At 31.7% G+C, this 16,882-nt stretch overlaps 1 protein-coding gene across 2 annotated transcripts in view; it reads left to right on the top strand.

Annotated features, from left to right (window-relative positions):
• The window catches only part of stan (Protocadherin-like wing polarity protein stan), a 602,571-nt gene that overhangs the window by 577,554 nt on the left and 8,135 nt on the right, over nucleotides 1–16,882 (top strand). For both annotated transcript variants that reach the window (XM_085824086.1, XM_085824085.1), the window contains 5 exons: nucleotides 1,734–1,974; nucleotides 5,994–6,158; nucleotides 6,836–6,892; nucleotides 8,690–8,968; nucleotides 11,573–11,795. In XM_085824086.1, coding sequence (XP_085680212.1) covers nucleotides 1,734–1,974; nucleotides 5,994–6,158; nucleotides 6,836–6,892; nucleotides 8,690–8,968; nucleotides 11,573–11,795 — 965 coding nt within the window. The remainder of the gene's footprint in view (nucleotides 1–1,733; nucleotides 1,975–5,993; nucleotides 6,159–6,835; nucleotides 6,893–8,689; nucleotides 8,969–11,572; nucleotides 11,796–16,882) is intronic.

Genomic DNA, 16,882 nt, shown 5'->3' with positions numbered 1-16,882 from the left:
TATTGAATTTATACTTGTAATGTGTATTTATTTGGCATGTGAGTCAAGCTGCCGAGACAAGATAACAACATAGCTGTGTATTCAAAATGTTTGGCTAGCTTAGGTTTCCTGAACCTTTTCTCGTGTCTGATAGCAGCTTCATATGAAAAACGGAGAAGAACTTTAAATCTGTTTTATTAGAATAAAGGTTGCAGCTAACAAGCTGTTGAGAATATCAAGGTTTTGGCATTCACAGTTAGACAAAAATAATATTAATTAGATCCCCAAATCTACTTATCTTTGCATTTTATTGTTAATGGACATTGGAAATCCACAGGACCCACACAAAGAGACCAATATGTGATCTTTGTTATGCAGAAAATTATTTACATCTGATTGTTGTCATTTGTGCTTATTAAAAAGAGAGAGATAGACAGATTTGCTTCATGTTATTTTGGGTAACAATAAAAATTTTAAAGCTTATGAAATTATTTTAGATATTTAGTTTTGATGTCCACATCATTTGATGAATTAGTAATCTCAGGGTTCAGAACTTGGAATTTTCATGGTGTTCACAATCCTTTATTATGTATGCACTTATATATAATATGTACAATCTTTAAATTATACTCTACAAACATTCATAGAAACAATTTTGTATGCCTGTCAGCATTCAAATTCTATCAGGAGCCTTCCTCACTGCCATCAAAATGTATTCTGAGCAAGGAAGAAAGGTTACCATAACATTTGGCTCCCTTTGAGTGCCACTATAAATTTCAGTTATTCCACATCATTCAATCAAAACTCATTTGAATTGGGATTTTGATTTGTGGAACCCTTAAGGAGTTTTATGCCCAGCAGTGCAGTTTGAAGACCAATGGATTAGAGAAGTGTGGTGTCTCTCCATCAAGATGGCAGCACAAGAAGTAATACTCCTTGAAACTATGTGCTATACGTACGTTTAACAAAAAATTCCACTAGAAACCTGAACTACATAATAGTGGATACTGCTGCTTGGAGCTAGCTATCAATGATACTTGTGATTAATAAGAGAAATGCTTAAAACTCAGTGCCTTTAATCAGATGAAGACCCCCATAGTTTACTGGAGGTTTGATACTCCCAAACTTAAGAAATTTACAGAAGGTTTACTGAATCAAAATTTCATTTATAAAGTTAAATGTGAAGTAATTTATATTTCATTGTGTTGCATTCTGCTGTTGTAATTTTTTTAAATTTATTTTACAAAAAACTAATTTGTTTTTTAAGTATTTTAAAATATAGGGTAAAAATCTAAAATTTGAAAAAGCTTAACATTGTTCCTATAACTATTAGAAGTCACATAAAATACTTATAATGTGATTGACAAAAACTTAAGCAGTTTTTCATTTGTTTGATGTATTATTCGTCACTCTTTGTTAGAAATGAAAAATATAGCTATCTGAAATTTGATGAAGAATTTTGAATCGCTGTGTTTGTGCACAAGTGAATTTATGTGTCACAGAAAGATTTCTGATTGCTACAGTGAATGATATCTTTCCAAGTTACAAAAGCTTCAACTATTTTTTAATTAGGATTTTCAAAGTATGCATTACATAGTGTTACTTTAGAAGCTGTAGAATATAAATGTAGAGGTTCTAATTTATTATCAGCTGAGTAAAAATATAAATCTGAATTTATTTATTTGTTATTTTGTATCATCTAAATTTTTATTTATGCCTATGCATAGATTACATATTAAATAAAATTCTTACAGCGTTCAGCATTGGCTTATCAGAACTCCTCCTTTGACGTCTTGCAGCGTAACATGGGAATTTCGACTTCTTCCACAACAAGTCGATCCACAACCAAGACTTCGAGCAGCCCATACCGCTCTGACTCTCATTTGAAAAACACTTCCACTTCGACTTCTCATGCCGGGTCGGAGCCAAGACGCAGATCGTCTCGCAAGGGTTACTTGTATGGAAGACATAGGCACAAGCATAGAGATGTTGACGGTGAGTAAACTTTTGCATTTATCAATAATGTAACTTCAGTTCTGTGAATTTATTTATCTGGAATGTCATCAGTAGCCAAGCAGTTAAAGATCACTGAATACCAGTAGTTCAAACCCAAGAGAATGGGTTTGTTGCATGGCTGATTTTTGCAGTTTTTCCTCTGTATAATATGAATATGAACCAGTTTTCTTTACTAAGTCCTCCCTCCCTTTAACCAGACAACCCTTCTTTGCTTTGGTTTATATCTAAATAGCCTAACTTAATCAAATATCTTTATATCTCCAATTATCCAAATTCCAGATATTCAGATTGTTCCACTCTCTAGGTTATGTAAAATTAAGCTTGCTTTTTGTTGTTGTTAATTTACTTAGGCAATTTTAATAATTTTGTTAATTTAAACAATAAAGCAACCAATCTGTCTAGGAGCTTACCTTCCTTACTTCGGAATCAAACAAACAATGTAAAATTTATTTAAGATTACCAATGGGTAATCTCAAGGTTTTAATGGCACTTAACCCTTATTTTTTTATTAACACTGAAGTTGCTTTTGTGGGTAGCTGTATTTAAAATTCTTTATGGGTACACTCAGCTGAAGTAGATCACAGTCTTCCTGCTGCTTCGCATCTATTTCTAAGCATTTAAAAGTCATTCATTTGTTATTATTAATTTTAGCATTAGAACTGCCTTTCCATATCATTTACCATATACATCACCTAGCATAAGTAGCAACTGCACAGGGCATAAAATTGTTCTAGTAATGTATTTGTAGTCTGGTAAATAACATTTCTAATAAATCCAAAATGTCGTCCAAAGGTGCTAAACATGTAGTAAAACCAAAACAATATTCATCACTTGATTCGTAATCTATAAAAATGATCATAAGCCAAAATTTACACCAGCAGCCAAGTAATGTTCTCTATATCTTTCCGAGCAAGAGATAGAGTAAATCTAGTGTTTTAGTGTGTACTGTTCCTGACATGAAAACTCACACATCATTGTATAAAAAGAGATTAGTACAGTACAAAGTCCGAGACCTGGGCTCGCCAGGACTTCTTTGGTTCCAAATTTGGGATTTTCCCCGATATTAGATCATCAATTTAAATCTAGTTAGATGGCATGCAGAAATTATAAAATTTAAAATATGAAATCATGATTTAAGAAATAATGAGCATTTATGCTCTAAAGCATATCAAAATCAACAAAAATAAAAATGTTAATATTCATTTATTTACTTTATTAAACATTTCTTTCAATGTAAGTTGTTTAAGTTGCTTCATTTTCCTGTGCTAATACTTTTTCTTTAATTCTATAAACAACAGAACTTCTTGTTCAGTTACAAAGTTTCGCTGTTCAAATCCTGTAATTGTTGTGTCGAGAATGCCAACTAACTTGTCAATCGAAATTTTTTTGTTTTCAATAACCTCCGTGTCACTTTCTTCACTATCAGTATCGGTAATTTCTGGATCTAGAACCATACTATAGATTTTGTTGTCCATTAATTGGTTGATGATTGGGGCATTGTCATCACAATGAAAAACTTCTGTTATATTATCTTCATTTATTACAGCTTCTCCACATTTCTTTATAAAATCTATTAATTAAAAAATTTAGCTTTTGGTTTGCAATATCTGAAAACCGTCAAATTCACGGCTATCATCTTCATCAGCCTTACCATGAAATATGGTAGCTGGCCATAAATTATCCAAGCATTTTTAAAATTATCTGAAGACACATTTTCTCACGATCTTGTGATGCTCCATGCAGCAGATTTTACACTAAAATATTTTTTAAATTGTTGTATAGTCTTGCCATTGTTCAAGAAATCTAACATGGATTTTAAAAATGCTACTTTATATTTGCATTTCAGCCTGCACACTATTCCGATATCCATGGGCTGAATAATGGATGTACAATTTGGAGGAAAGAATAATATGGATAAGTTATTTTTCACTAAAACTTGAAGCAAATCATGAGCCGAACAGTTGTCTACAATCAGGAAAATTTTTACTTAAATCTATAATTGTCGCTAAGCATAATGTCAGCATAAAAGATTGCCATACTCTTTATTATTCAATAACTAATAAAAACGTGTTTAGACATCGCTGCATAAGTCATTACTCAAGTTGTCATGTGTTGATAAACATGCAGTTATGGAAGCAAAATATAATAAATAATGATTCACCAGGTTGGCATCAGGGATATAAAATACTAGTAGGTGTAAATTTAATGATGTTCCTATGTAGAATGTTTTGATTTGAGATGTATCTGGTTACATAGCCAAATTATTTATCTCGCAATTTATGTTAAAATAATTGTTTCTTCAATAACAAGGTATTTTATTTAGTGCCTAAGTGAAATTAAGAATCGGGACTCTCCACATGTTTTATTATGGAAGAAAAAAAATCAAATGCATATGCATAAAGCATTAAAAAATGGTTGTTTGAGGCTTTATGATCCTGATTTTAGATGCTTCCAGATACTGGATGTCTGGATCTCGGACTTTGCACTGGAGTTCATTTTTATATTCTAAATAATTCCTTGTTTTCTTGGTTGTTCTGTTATTTGCTATGATGAGCTGCAGGAGCATAATATGTTTTTGACATTTAAATCCTCAAATTATTAGCTCATTATAATCAAATCAAATATATAATTCAATCATTAGCTCATTGTTTTTATCTCATAGATCTGAATATCAGATTTAAATTTAGATCTTCAAAAGAGAATTATTTTGAAACACCAGTTAACAGGATGCCATTTACAAGGAATTTTGTTGTAGTACCGATATAACATTAAGCAACAGTCACAGAACTCAATGCATAATGTATCATTTGAGGAAATACACAATGAAGCAAAAATGCATTTTATTACAAAATTTTGGCCACAACAGCATTATTTTTAGTGAACAGTTGATCTTTCCCTAAGAACTATAGAAGTCAATATTCATTAGGGCATAAAATCATTTTTAAGTTTTTATGTGGAAGATTCTGCTATAAATTTTGCAACTTGTCAACAAATTTAATGGTATTCTGAATAAGCTGCATTTAGCTTGCTAGCATTATCCAGATGCATTCTTCTTTTAAGTCTGAGGACCTGGATTGTAATGGGAGGGTATTAATCATTTCCTGGAGGCTAGGATAGATGTGTTTCTTGTGTTCACCATATTAAGCAAGGCCAAGGAATTTTATTTTTCACTGTAGATATTTAAAATTTACAGTTGAATGTAAAATAGTAAACAGCAGACTGTGAAATTACCCCTCCTCCCAGTCCTGCCTAAATGACATGAATAAGGAAAACATCAAACTCTTCAGCCCCAGATGAGAATAGTAATGAACTGGCCTTCAAAGATTTCAGGTGTGATCACTTTTTTAATAAATTGTTGAGTTTTTTTTCCCCCATTTGAAATTTAGGGGAAATGTTGTTATATCACATCAACATTAACTTAGTCTTTTGTCTTTGTCTTGTATGATTTTCAAGATTTTAGTAATAACCAGAATCAGCTTTATATTTAGACTGATTGGCTAAGGATACCTATTTTGCTTATAAATAAAAATGGGTAAGTAAGTTAATCTTTTTTTTCTCCCAATTCATACTATATAGTTTTATGCTAAATAAATAATGCATTTAAGTCTGTCATGGCAATCACCTCTGAAAGTTAAAAGTATTTTAAGTCAAAAAATTCCTAGTTGCTTTTTTAAGAAAATCAAAATTGTCAGTAGCCATGGTTGGTCATTTTGGAGAAGTTTCACTGTACAAATATAGCCAATGTATAATGGTGCTTAAATTTCCTTTCCATTAGGACATACAGATATTCTTGTTTAAACCTTGATGTTAACAATTATTAATTAGGAGAATGCTTTAAAGTCATTGAATAAAATTTGGTGCATTCTAGGCTTAATTTTTTAATGAATTGTAATTAAAAATATGCTTTCAATTTTGAAAATGGCTTTCAGTAGTAAATCTTCATTTCCTCTTTGAAATTAGAGTATATTTTCTAGTTAAAATTTCATATTATATTACAGATCCAGACACAGGAGAGATCAATCGTCGAAGGACTCGTGATTCAGATTCAGAAAGCGACCTGTCTCTCGACCATGCATCTCTAGATCTGGCTTCCAGCCATTCATCTGATGAAGATGAGTATAATGGAGACACATGGAAGAAAAAAGCTACAAAGAAGCCACCTGGTAAATGTTATTTATATTAAGAAGAAATATTGACAGTTATATCTTTTCAAAGAACTTTCTTAAAATTGCTTTGAAATGCATATAATTCTTTTATACATAAAAGATTTATATAGAACAGTATCATATATATATACATGAAATATATCTATATTTGTTGGTGAGATCTTCATTGGAAATTTAGGAATTCATTGGAAATTTATTTTAAATTATTGCCAACCTAATATTAAATTCTGTCTAACTTTTGAAGTACTATGTTACTTTAAGTATAACTTTTTATTAAAAATTTTAAGATATAAAATTAGGGTGCAATTAAATGCAGATATTTTAACATCTAATCTCTCAATAAATTTTACATAAATATTAGAAATATTTTAAGAAATTTAAAAAATAAATTTTTTTAAATATCTATAATAAAATTTTTATTATCTTTTGGTTTTAATGGTAAAATATCAATCACTCAAAATGACTGATTTTTCCTCCTTGAGAGAAATTGCTATTTGTTTGTCAGTGTAGTTAAAAAAGTATTTCTACTTCCAGATACTTTCCTTATTCACTACTTAAATACTTTTTGTATCATTAATAATAATAATAATAATATATAATAAAACTTTGCTAGATAATACTTACTTTATCTCCCTTTTTTTAAAAAAATAATTTGAAACTGTTCTTTATTTTAGAAGTGCCACCAAAGCCTAATATAATGGGTGATCCAGCTTTATATGGAACAAATACAGGTAATTTTCTTATCAAAATGTTCAATTAAAGAAACTGTATGATGTGTAATTAATTTATAACATTCTTAATTAATCATAGATTTAAAAAAAATTGACTGCTCTCATACATTGTTTTGGGGGACAGATCAACCGTCCAAGTGGCCAAGGGTGTGGCTCCCAAAACTCTGAACTTCCCACAGCTGCAAGTGAATATTAATTTCTTAATTGTAGTTCCAAAATGAGCTTCTTCCACTTTGTAATCCTTTCTTTACAATGTTACACTCCCTCAATTGCCTGAACGCATTCCTAAATGCATGCCTGTATAAATTTTTTTATTCCAATTTTGTAATTTTCTGTAATTTGCATTCTACCAGTTTATAATGTAACATGGAGAAATTAGGATAGACCTTCAAAATTTTTAGTATGGATATTTATTCTTTTTCATTACGATTTTTTTATTTTTTGATATATATATATAGAGAGAGAGAGAGAGAACTTGAACTGTCCAAGTGGCTAAGCTGTATATATATACATTTGTTAATATTAGGCATAAGTACATACAGAGATAGACATTTTGAAATGTGTTCAGACATTGAATGTAGTATATATGTTGGAAGAAAAGTATTAGAGGTACAAATTGGGAAGATCATTTTGTTATTATAAGCAGGAAACTATCACTTATTCATGGTCTTTTTGGAAACTTCAGTGTTTTGGTACCATACCCATGGTGCTTGGAGGGTTGAAAACTTTTAGGACCATCGAACTTTTGACATGGACTATGAGAAGAGTAAAAATTTTTGTTAGTTGGATTGTGATTGCGATAAGACATAAGTGTTTCAGAACAGAACATACTGTAGTCCTTGGAGTATAAACACACATCATTATCATGGAGAATCAAGGCAAAATGTCGGTGAAAGCTTGGGAATTCCAATGCAAAGTGGTTTTGGACATGCAAGGTGGTCTGCTTGTGGACTTTTTTGTGCATGAAGACACCCTCAACATTTACTATTAAATGCTGTTGAAATTGCATCTCTGAATTCAAAATATGTGATGTATCATATTGCATTGTGTGTATTATAACAATGTTCATCCTCATATGACATATGCAACACAAAAACTCCTTTGTCTTTAGCTCAGAACCATTTCCTCATCCTTCTTACAGCCTAGACATCACACCATCTATTTTTGCTTTAGAATTCTTTCTTTTGTGGTCAGAACTTAATGCTGAAAAAAAAAAAAAAAAAAAAAAACACTGTCACAACTTGATTGTCATCACAAGTAACATCATCATGGTGAGAGAATGTAAAAAAAAAAACAAAACAAAAAAAAAAAAAAAAACTAGGGTCCCATTAAAGTTTAGTTGCTTAACATTGCTTAACAAAGTTTAAATATTGTTGGAAATTTTGGTAAATTGTAGTGCAACATATGTACATGTCATCACAATAAAATTTTTGTTTCAGTATATTGGTATTTTTTTCGGTAAGCAAATGAAACTTACTTCCTGAATGCCCCCATAAATCATTGATTGTCACATTATTATGCAAATGTATTTTCTTACTCTGAAAGACAAAATAAAAAATTTATGTTGTATGAAATGAGAAGTGACAATGTTTTTGAGAAATTGGAAATTATTCTGGCTATGTGGATGAAAAATAGCAACACTGGCAAATTCCCATACATTTTAAGCTATGGTAGCAGACAGTAATAAGGTGCAAAAAATTAAAAGACTTAAGTAAGCTATGGACATTTCTAACATTAAACTGGTTTTCTATAAAAATGTTATTAGTACAGAAGAATACAAAAAATATTATCTTTCAGTTCCAGCAAAAGGGTTCAATCTTCCTCCCGGAAATATTGGCAGCAATATTTCACCCTATGCACAATACAATAGTTCCTGGGGTTTACCTCGCAACATCATTCCTTCAACTCCTGTGGGACCAAACGAGAGCATTGGCCTGACCGTGGGCCTTCCTTCCAGAGATCCAATAGTGCCCTGGGGAAGAGGAAACACCAATAGGGAGAAAGGCGCAACCGTACCCCAGCGGCTGCAAGATATATCTTCCTATTTGGATCCAAATTTCACTCCGGAATTATTGGGTAATTTGTTTTCTATGTTTAAAAAGATTCATCCTTTTTTTTATTAAAGTTTATTTATTATTTTAAATTTTATGTTCTTGTATGAATTTGAAATTTTTATTGCTACAAACAATATATTCCTCACTTTGAACTGTGTATTTAACAGTAAGAGAAAATGCTGCAGTAAATAATATAAAAGGAATATCTGTATGAATTTTTATTGCATACATGTATGAAATTGTTTCTTGTAAAAAAAATCTTTGTGACATTTGTTATCCAAAGGTATCCAAGTTCTTTTACTACCTTGAAGAAATTTTCATAGTATTGTAAGATTCCAAACCTAGAAGTTTCTACATTGTGTCTGGAACATTGAGAACTGTTAAGTGAATAACCACTTAGTTCAGAGAGATAGAAATGTAAACAAAAACGAAACGTACAAAGGGTTAATTACTCTTTATTATTCAAAATGAATTTAACAGACGACTCCTGCTTGGAGTTACATTGAAGCCATTCACTTGGGCTTGAACTCAGGAATAATAAGCAATAAAACTTGACTAAACTAAAAAGATATAGCCGAAACTATCAAGATTCTAACCGAGTTGGCCCCTTAATGCTAAATAATGACGAAGCTATCAAGGACCTAAAGTATAGCCGAGTATAATAATAGCTTAAGAGAGAGAGAGAGAGTAGCCTGAAAGGCGAACCTGCACTGCTCAGAATATCTGGCTCTCTAAGGCCCATATCGCATGGCATTTATTTCACAGGAAAAATTATTTCGGACAATTTTTCTGCCTGGTTTACTATTGATAGAAAGACGTGCGACTTTTTCCTTCCTTTCCAAAAAATTACAAGTTGTTCGTTTTCAACCAATCAGCTATCAGCTTCAAATGCTATCAGCTTGTTTGTAATGGGGAACCAGTTTTCCCTGTGTTAACCCCAAAGCAATCTATGGTAATTGGCTGTTGTGACAAAGTAGAAAAATTGTTCCAAACAGTTGTTACTCCAAAACAAACCGATGTGTGATAGCAGCCTATCAAAGTCAGTAGAACTTCAGAGTTAAATACTTCTCCTCATTTTCATTTGACTGCGATCCTGCAAATAAGTTCTGGCCAAATGTTGTAAGCTGAAATTCAGAGAGGACAGGAAAGTAACTTTTAACTAAAAATTAACTGTTTGATAAATTAAGATAAACCTTACAGTATATTTGCAGGTACTAAAGTTAATTCTTTCACTATGTGCTAGTACTTAGATTCTCATAATTTGTGCTTAATAATAAAAGTGCTTAAATAAAAGTGCTTAATAATAAAAGTGCTTAAATAATAAGGGTATCTTGGAAAGCTTTCAACAGTTTTAATTAATTCCTTCATTTCAATTTCCAGTATATCTATAACTTTAATATTGAATGGTAATCACCAGTCTGATACATCTGAAATTATGTTTGGCTCCATTGATTCTAATTGTTAGAAAGCATGATATGTGAGCATTTCAAGATATTTGCCTTATGAGATAGCATTCCCCTTTCCCACAGAATAAGCCAATCATATTGCTGTGTGCAATTCTCAAAGGTAGTGTTAAAAATGTCGTAGCACTAAGTCCTTATAAGGTAAGAAGAAATTTGTAAAAGGAAAACTATTGGCGTCAATAATTGAATCTATTTGTATCAATATATATATGTAGATACAGACAATAAAGCATTAAAAAATTATTTACAAAAATTATATTTTTCATACATTTTTTTCAAACATTCATTTTCCAGTCATTTATTTTAGAATATAGTTGAAAATTTTCACAAATTAGTACAGTAATTTATTTCTTGATCAGTTTCACAACTGTATTGCTGTAAAATTTCAAATCTTATTCTTCTAAAGGCAAACTTTTATCAAACGTTATTTGCTTAATATTCTGTATATCATCACCATCATCATTACAACTTTCTTGTACCAGATTTAAAACACTATCAATGATTTTTTTCATCATACTTTTAACAGTGGTCTTCACCCAGATTTATCAACTAACTTAAACTTTTTGACCCATTCCTTTATTTGAAATGCGTATTCAGTGCTTACGTAAAGAAGCAATTCTTTAATTATAGCCATTATTTGAATCTCGCTCACTCCAGAAAAAAACTTATCATTATCCTAATCTGTTTAAATAAAAAAATAATATTGCTTAAAAGTTGCGTCACTCATTTGTCTAGATGAACTTAGAAACAAAAACTAATAATTCAAAAGTTTTGCAGTTTCACAAATTAAGTTAATTAATTAAATTTGCAGTTTCACTATTAAATGCAAATCTTGCTGTTTGCATCTGAGAGGCTCCATGAATTTTAAGTTGATGGATTTTTGGTCCATAGCTTCTGAGAATGAGCAATCAAAGCAGTAAAATTTTTCTGTGATTAAAAAATGTTCTGAATTTTTGGTTAGTGTGTTCTGAATAAAGAATTGTAACATCACTAAATAAAATGGTTGAAATCTGTAAAGATATTTAATTGGGATTTTTTGTTGCCTTTTCTCTAATAAAACTTCATAAGTGTTAAATATGAAGCATTTCATTTTCCCGTCCTCTGTGGGACTTTTAATTTAATCTTCATAAAATTCTGAAGTTTATTTACTTCTTTTTTTCCAGATGAAGTCTCCAGCCCCGAACAGCTTCCTGTACCCGAGCGATGCGATAGCCTACACTCTAGTGTTAATAATGTAAATAATAATTTAAATACAACACAGAGTGGTGAACAAGAACCGAGAGCAGAACCCAACAAAGAAACTAATATAAATGTATCTTCTGCTCTCGAAGGGAAGAAAGTTGTTCTACCTCAACTAACAGCTGCAGAAGTTTCTTCAGAATCAGAGTAGGTGGTTTTTGTTCACTCTTACATTTCTGAATTGTAAGGTTTTGTCTGGGCAAGTTCTTAAAATGCTGATTCTCAAACAGTGTCTAAAATGGAAACTTGTACAGGAAGAAAGATTGAATGATAATCTTTTGAATTGCTAATTGTAAACCCATGAACACAATTTGAGAAATTAGTCAAATTCAAATAAAATAGGCTTCCAGACAGTGAATACTTTGTCATAACAGTGTCATAAAAAATATACAAATTGTGCATTTTTATGCAGGTCCTTTATGAAGATTTCAAAACTGGCATGCACTATTGATCCTGAAAAATTGTAAAATTTTGATGGTTTGATATTCAATTGATAATAAAGCATGCAAGAGCTATATGCCTAAGGGAGGGTAGGCTTTTTTGGAAAATTTTGTTAGGAAAATATGTTTTTATCCATATTTAGATTAAAAAAACAACAAAAAGGTCCATACAACCACACCCATTCAATGGGATTCAAACCTGGGTTGATCCATCAGTATTACCGCTAGGCCATGGGTGAGCCTCAAAATTTGATAACTTAATTTAGTGTCACTAGATGTGAAAATATTAATTTTGGGGGGTTGTGTAATATCTTAATTCTTAAATTTAAAAAAAAAAAAATAGTATTTCTATAAATAAGAGCTTCATGTTTCTGAGTCAGTTTATACATTAAAAAACTTAACATATAAACATTACAAAGCCCAAGATCCAGAATCTAGCCTTTTGCGATTCTGTATTTTGCATCATCAGTTTAAATCTAACAAGATGATGTATAGACAAGGCAACATCGTGGTTTCACTTATTAAAAAAAAGGTTTAGGTCAGATAAAAAAAAATTATACTCCCTCCAGGGTTGGCACCACAGCAAGTGCAACCAATGCAGCTGCACTAGGTGTCAAGGCTGGCAAAATCTTTACAATTTAGAGAAACAACAAGTAGGAAATATTAGGGATGGCATGTAGACATGGAAACATTGGGGCTTCTCTTATTGTGTAGGTCAGACAGAAAAATGCTACACCCAACAACCCCTCAAGGGCTGAAAGTATGATCCTGACTAACATCAATGTGGTGTCATTCGGTGCATTGTTATTAGCCACAGTGCTATTTCTCTAGCCAACTGGTTTTTGAAAGTAACATGTAGGATTTTCAATTAGTCAACCCATTTATGGCACATATGCTTCTTGTTATATCCATTCCTATATTCTTCATGATTATTTATTATTTTATTTGTTACTTTTTCTCAGTTTTTTTTTTTTTTTTTTTTTTTTTTTTTTTTTTTTTTTCCAGCTGGTCTGGATAGTGGAATCCTGATTTCAGACTTTGTGCTGTAACTATCTCTTATCACACACAGATATACAGTCTCACAAAATTTTTATTAAATATCGCAAGTAATTTGAGAATGGAAATGTTTTGTTTGATTGCTTTAGTTGTGAAGAGCATTCCTTATATTTCCATCTCCTCTACAAAGTTCATATAAAAATTTAGCTGTTCTATAATTTTATTAAAGCTAAATTGAAACATGACCAAAGTGTTTCAGTTTGAAAGCCCTTACTAGGTTCATTTCTTAAACTTGAATCATGGATCAAAGATTATCTCTCCAGTGATATTTAGTCATGAAATGTTTTTTTAACTAGTCTGTATCATGCTTCCCAATAATTATCTTACCCCCCCCCAAAAAAGTGATAAACTAGCAATTTGAGTGGTACTGCTTTTTAGATTTGCTCCATGAAGAACTGTATTTAAATAGCTTCTGTTAGCTAAGTGTGTACAATTAGTTATTTTAGTCTCGGTTTTTTATAAGCATCTGTATATCTAGAAGACGTACAAATCATTAAAGAAAGTAATAAATGAATTTTAATTGTAATATATACCATCTAACAAAAATCTCATGATTGACAGTCATGTCAGTCAGGGATTCTGTCTGAATTTTATGTAAGTGTTACGAAAATAATATAAATATTGATTAAATATTCACTGCAGAGAAATTGCATTTGAAATCATATTATTATTTTTTCCCCTTCCCCAATGGTGGGCCCTCAGCTGACTTCAGCTTGGACATTACTAAAGCCAGAAGTGGTGGCCACTTTACTATGTAGGTACCTAATAGGTGCACCATCTTTACCTCCAATGAAGGGACAGACAGTTACAACCGTGCCTTTTCTGGGATTCAAACTGGGTCCCTTTGGTATTGCAGTTGACTCCTCTAACTACTATACCATCTGGGTAGCACAAATCATGTTACTATATAATGAGGAGAAATATTCAGTCTGAATCTATCTCTTTATAAAAGAAGAATACGTTAAAAGAAGGCAAACATATAAACACTAGTTTAAAGAAATCAAATCAAGGGAATTCTGCTTAAACAAAATCTGAATTAAATCTGGTGCAGGTCATATGCTGTTCTTCTGTAGGAGTGAAAGTATTGTAAAAAATCTAATACATACTTTTGCAAGAAATAAGTAATAAAGTTATTTATTTACTACAACTTACTTAGGTACAAATTGTTTTTCTTATCTAATAAAGATTTCTGCATGGAAGAGAGGATAATAAACTTTTTTGAGGGAACATAATTCTCATAAATCTAAGAGAATACTTTTGTTGAAGCTAGGAAATGATAGACTGCAAGAACAGCAACACATAAATCTGAGGAGATGTAGTTGGGAAACAGAACACAAAATTGTCCAAAATAATTTTCCATGAACATTCCCATTGAAATTTTAAAAAATTGGTTATAGAAATAATAATATTTACTTACATATAATTTTATTGCAATATATACATATATATTTACAGAAGATCCTTATGCACAAGCATGAGCTAACAACGGCAGTACTTGTTCAGTTATTGTCATGAAAAAGATACAGCCAGAGGCAACTCACCGCAGTGCTCCCTTTCTAGTGATTATGTTCAGAAACGGGCAGGAAAATGGATATGTCTGACTGATTTTCACAGAGGCTGTGGTCCCAATAATTTCAAAGACACTGGCATTGGTGAAGATATGACAATCTTCTTGAACGGTACTTTTGTGTCTCCATTATACCCCAGAAAATATAAATGCAGGTTTCATTGGTGTAGAGAAATGAACAACTCCTATTGTTTACTGGTTTTATTCCTTCAGATAATTTTGTCTATGCATTGCAACACTGGGCTAGTCCATTATAAGTTGGCCTAAGAGGTGGTTTTACCATTTCATTCCTGATGAAAACATGCATGCCCTGTAAAAGTTCTTGAAGCACAAAAATACAATTTTCTCCATGGTTGCTTGCAGCATTAGTTTTAAGTTGCACATATCCTCTTTCAGTGTTTGAATAAAGTCTGCTACATTGGTGAAATGTGTTGGTTCAAAAAATTCTCCTGTTAAGTCTTAATGTTAAGCTGTGCACTAATTCAGTAGCTGTTACATTGAGATCAATAGTAGTAATGAATTTTTCTGGCACATAACCTGAAAGGTTTTTGGTACCAAACATCAAGACGTTGAGATCAACTCTGAACATTGACCTCAAATCAAGTTATATGGTTGGCAAACTCTGTCCAGTTCTGATTCAAATGAGCTTTTAATGAGGCTTTAAGCAGGAAATTAAAATTCTCAATTAAACCATTAGAAGCATAATGGAATGCAGTTGAATGAATAGCCCTAACAATTGTATGAGTGATTAGAACAATGGTAATTCAAACTGCTTTCCTTGCTCAATAGTACTAATGAGTTAAATGCTAGAGAAGGGAATCTAACTGGAATTACAGATGTCAGGCTTATACAACTTAATTGCTCAATTTAGTGGAATTATTTCATATCAAAGAGTGAATCTGTCAGTAAGCAGTTTTTATTCCTGGACAGACTAATGCATGTAATATGTTGAAAGAGAATTCAGAGAGGAGATAAGGTTGTAGCTTTTCTGTAGAAGCATTGCTATAAAGTTTGATACTAATATCTTTCAAAATATGGGTTTTAATTGTATGGAGATGTCAGTAGACATTAACAGTCTCTCCAGAACTTTTTTCTTGAACTTTTGCTATTGAGCATACAAACAGCCTATACCAGAGCTAAATATCCACAGTGGTGTATTTCTGGTTCTTGATACATATCCAATATTGGTACTGAATTGCCCTTTGTAATCTAAATGGTGTAACTGCCTAAGATAACAACATAAAATTATCTAACTTCTGCTGAAAAGCAAATGTAAGTGGTCTGTGGTCTGTAACTAAGACAAAATTATGACCTTTTAGCATATATCTAAAATGCTGTATGGTGACATAAATTGCATATGGCTGTGTATCAAAAAGCTGTCACCTTTGTTGGGATGGAGAAAAAGGCTAGAGGCTGAAATATCATATGTTTATTTTCTCTGGAGATTATTTTTTTAAATATTGCTTTAATAGCTTTACCGCCATAAGCATAAACTAAGACTAGAATGGTTTTTGGGGTCAAGATGTACAAGTAAGATTGCTTGAGACAACTGTTTAATAAATGCTTCAATTTTTTTGTCTGATCACATAATATCAGATTTATTATTTTCCTTAGCTTCTTTTACTATATCTGTTTGTATGCTAGAACCTACAAACAGAATAATCCAGGGAATGACACTCTGTAACAATAAGCAGAATAATTATGCAGCGTAAATAACATAATGTCAAACAAAAGGAGCAAAAAGAGTGGTGGTCTACAGCTCTGTGCAACCTACAGTAAAGCCAGTACTGGGCTTTCTGGACCAGGAGCAGTACAGCCATAATAGCTTGGCTATCTGTAATAACAGCAAGCAGCAACCCTGAAATTAGCTGCAATGAGAAATCCAAACACTGCTTTCAGGCGGTACTCCATTATCAGATACAACTTCCATGCGGTGTTGTACCATCACTCCCGTCCCCTAAAATTGGAGTCTTGATAACAATTAGATTCTTAATTCAAGAGAATCAATTTATTTATGGGCCATTGGAATACTGTGAAATGTCCACATTTTTAACTAAATGGACAAATCCATTTCATCCTGGATATACCTCTACTATTCTTCCCAGTGGCCATGTAGCTGAAAAAATTTCACCTTTTAATAGAAGAATATCAACAACTTCCAGATTTGGCTG

Source organism: Stegodyphus dumicola, chromosome 9 (genome assembly GCF_044657685.1).
Source record: "Stegodyphus dumicola isolate Sdum_Otavi_A_Nest chromosome 9, ASM4465768v1".
Taxonomy (NCBI): domain Eukaryota; kingdom Metazoa; phylum Arthropoda; class Arachnida; order Araneae; family Eresidae; genus Stegodyphus; species Stegodyphus dumicola.
This window is presented reverse-complemented; position numbering and strand designations above follow the sequence as displayed.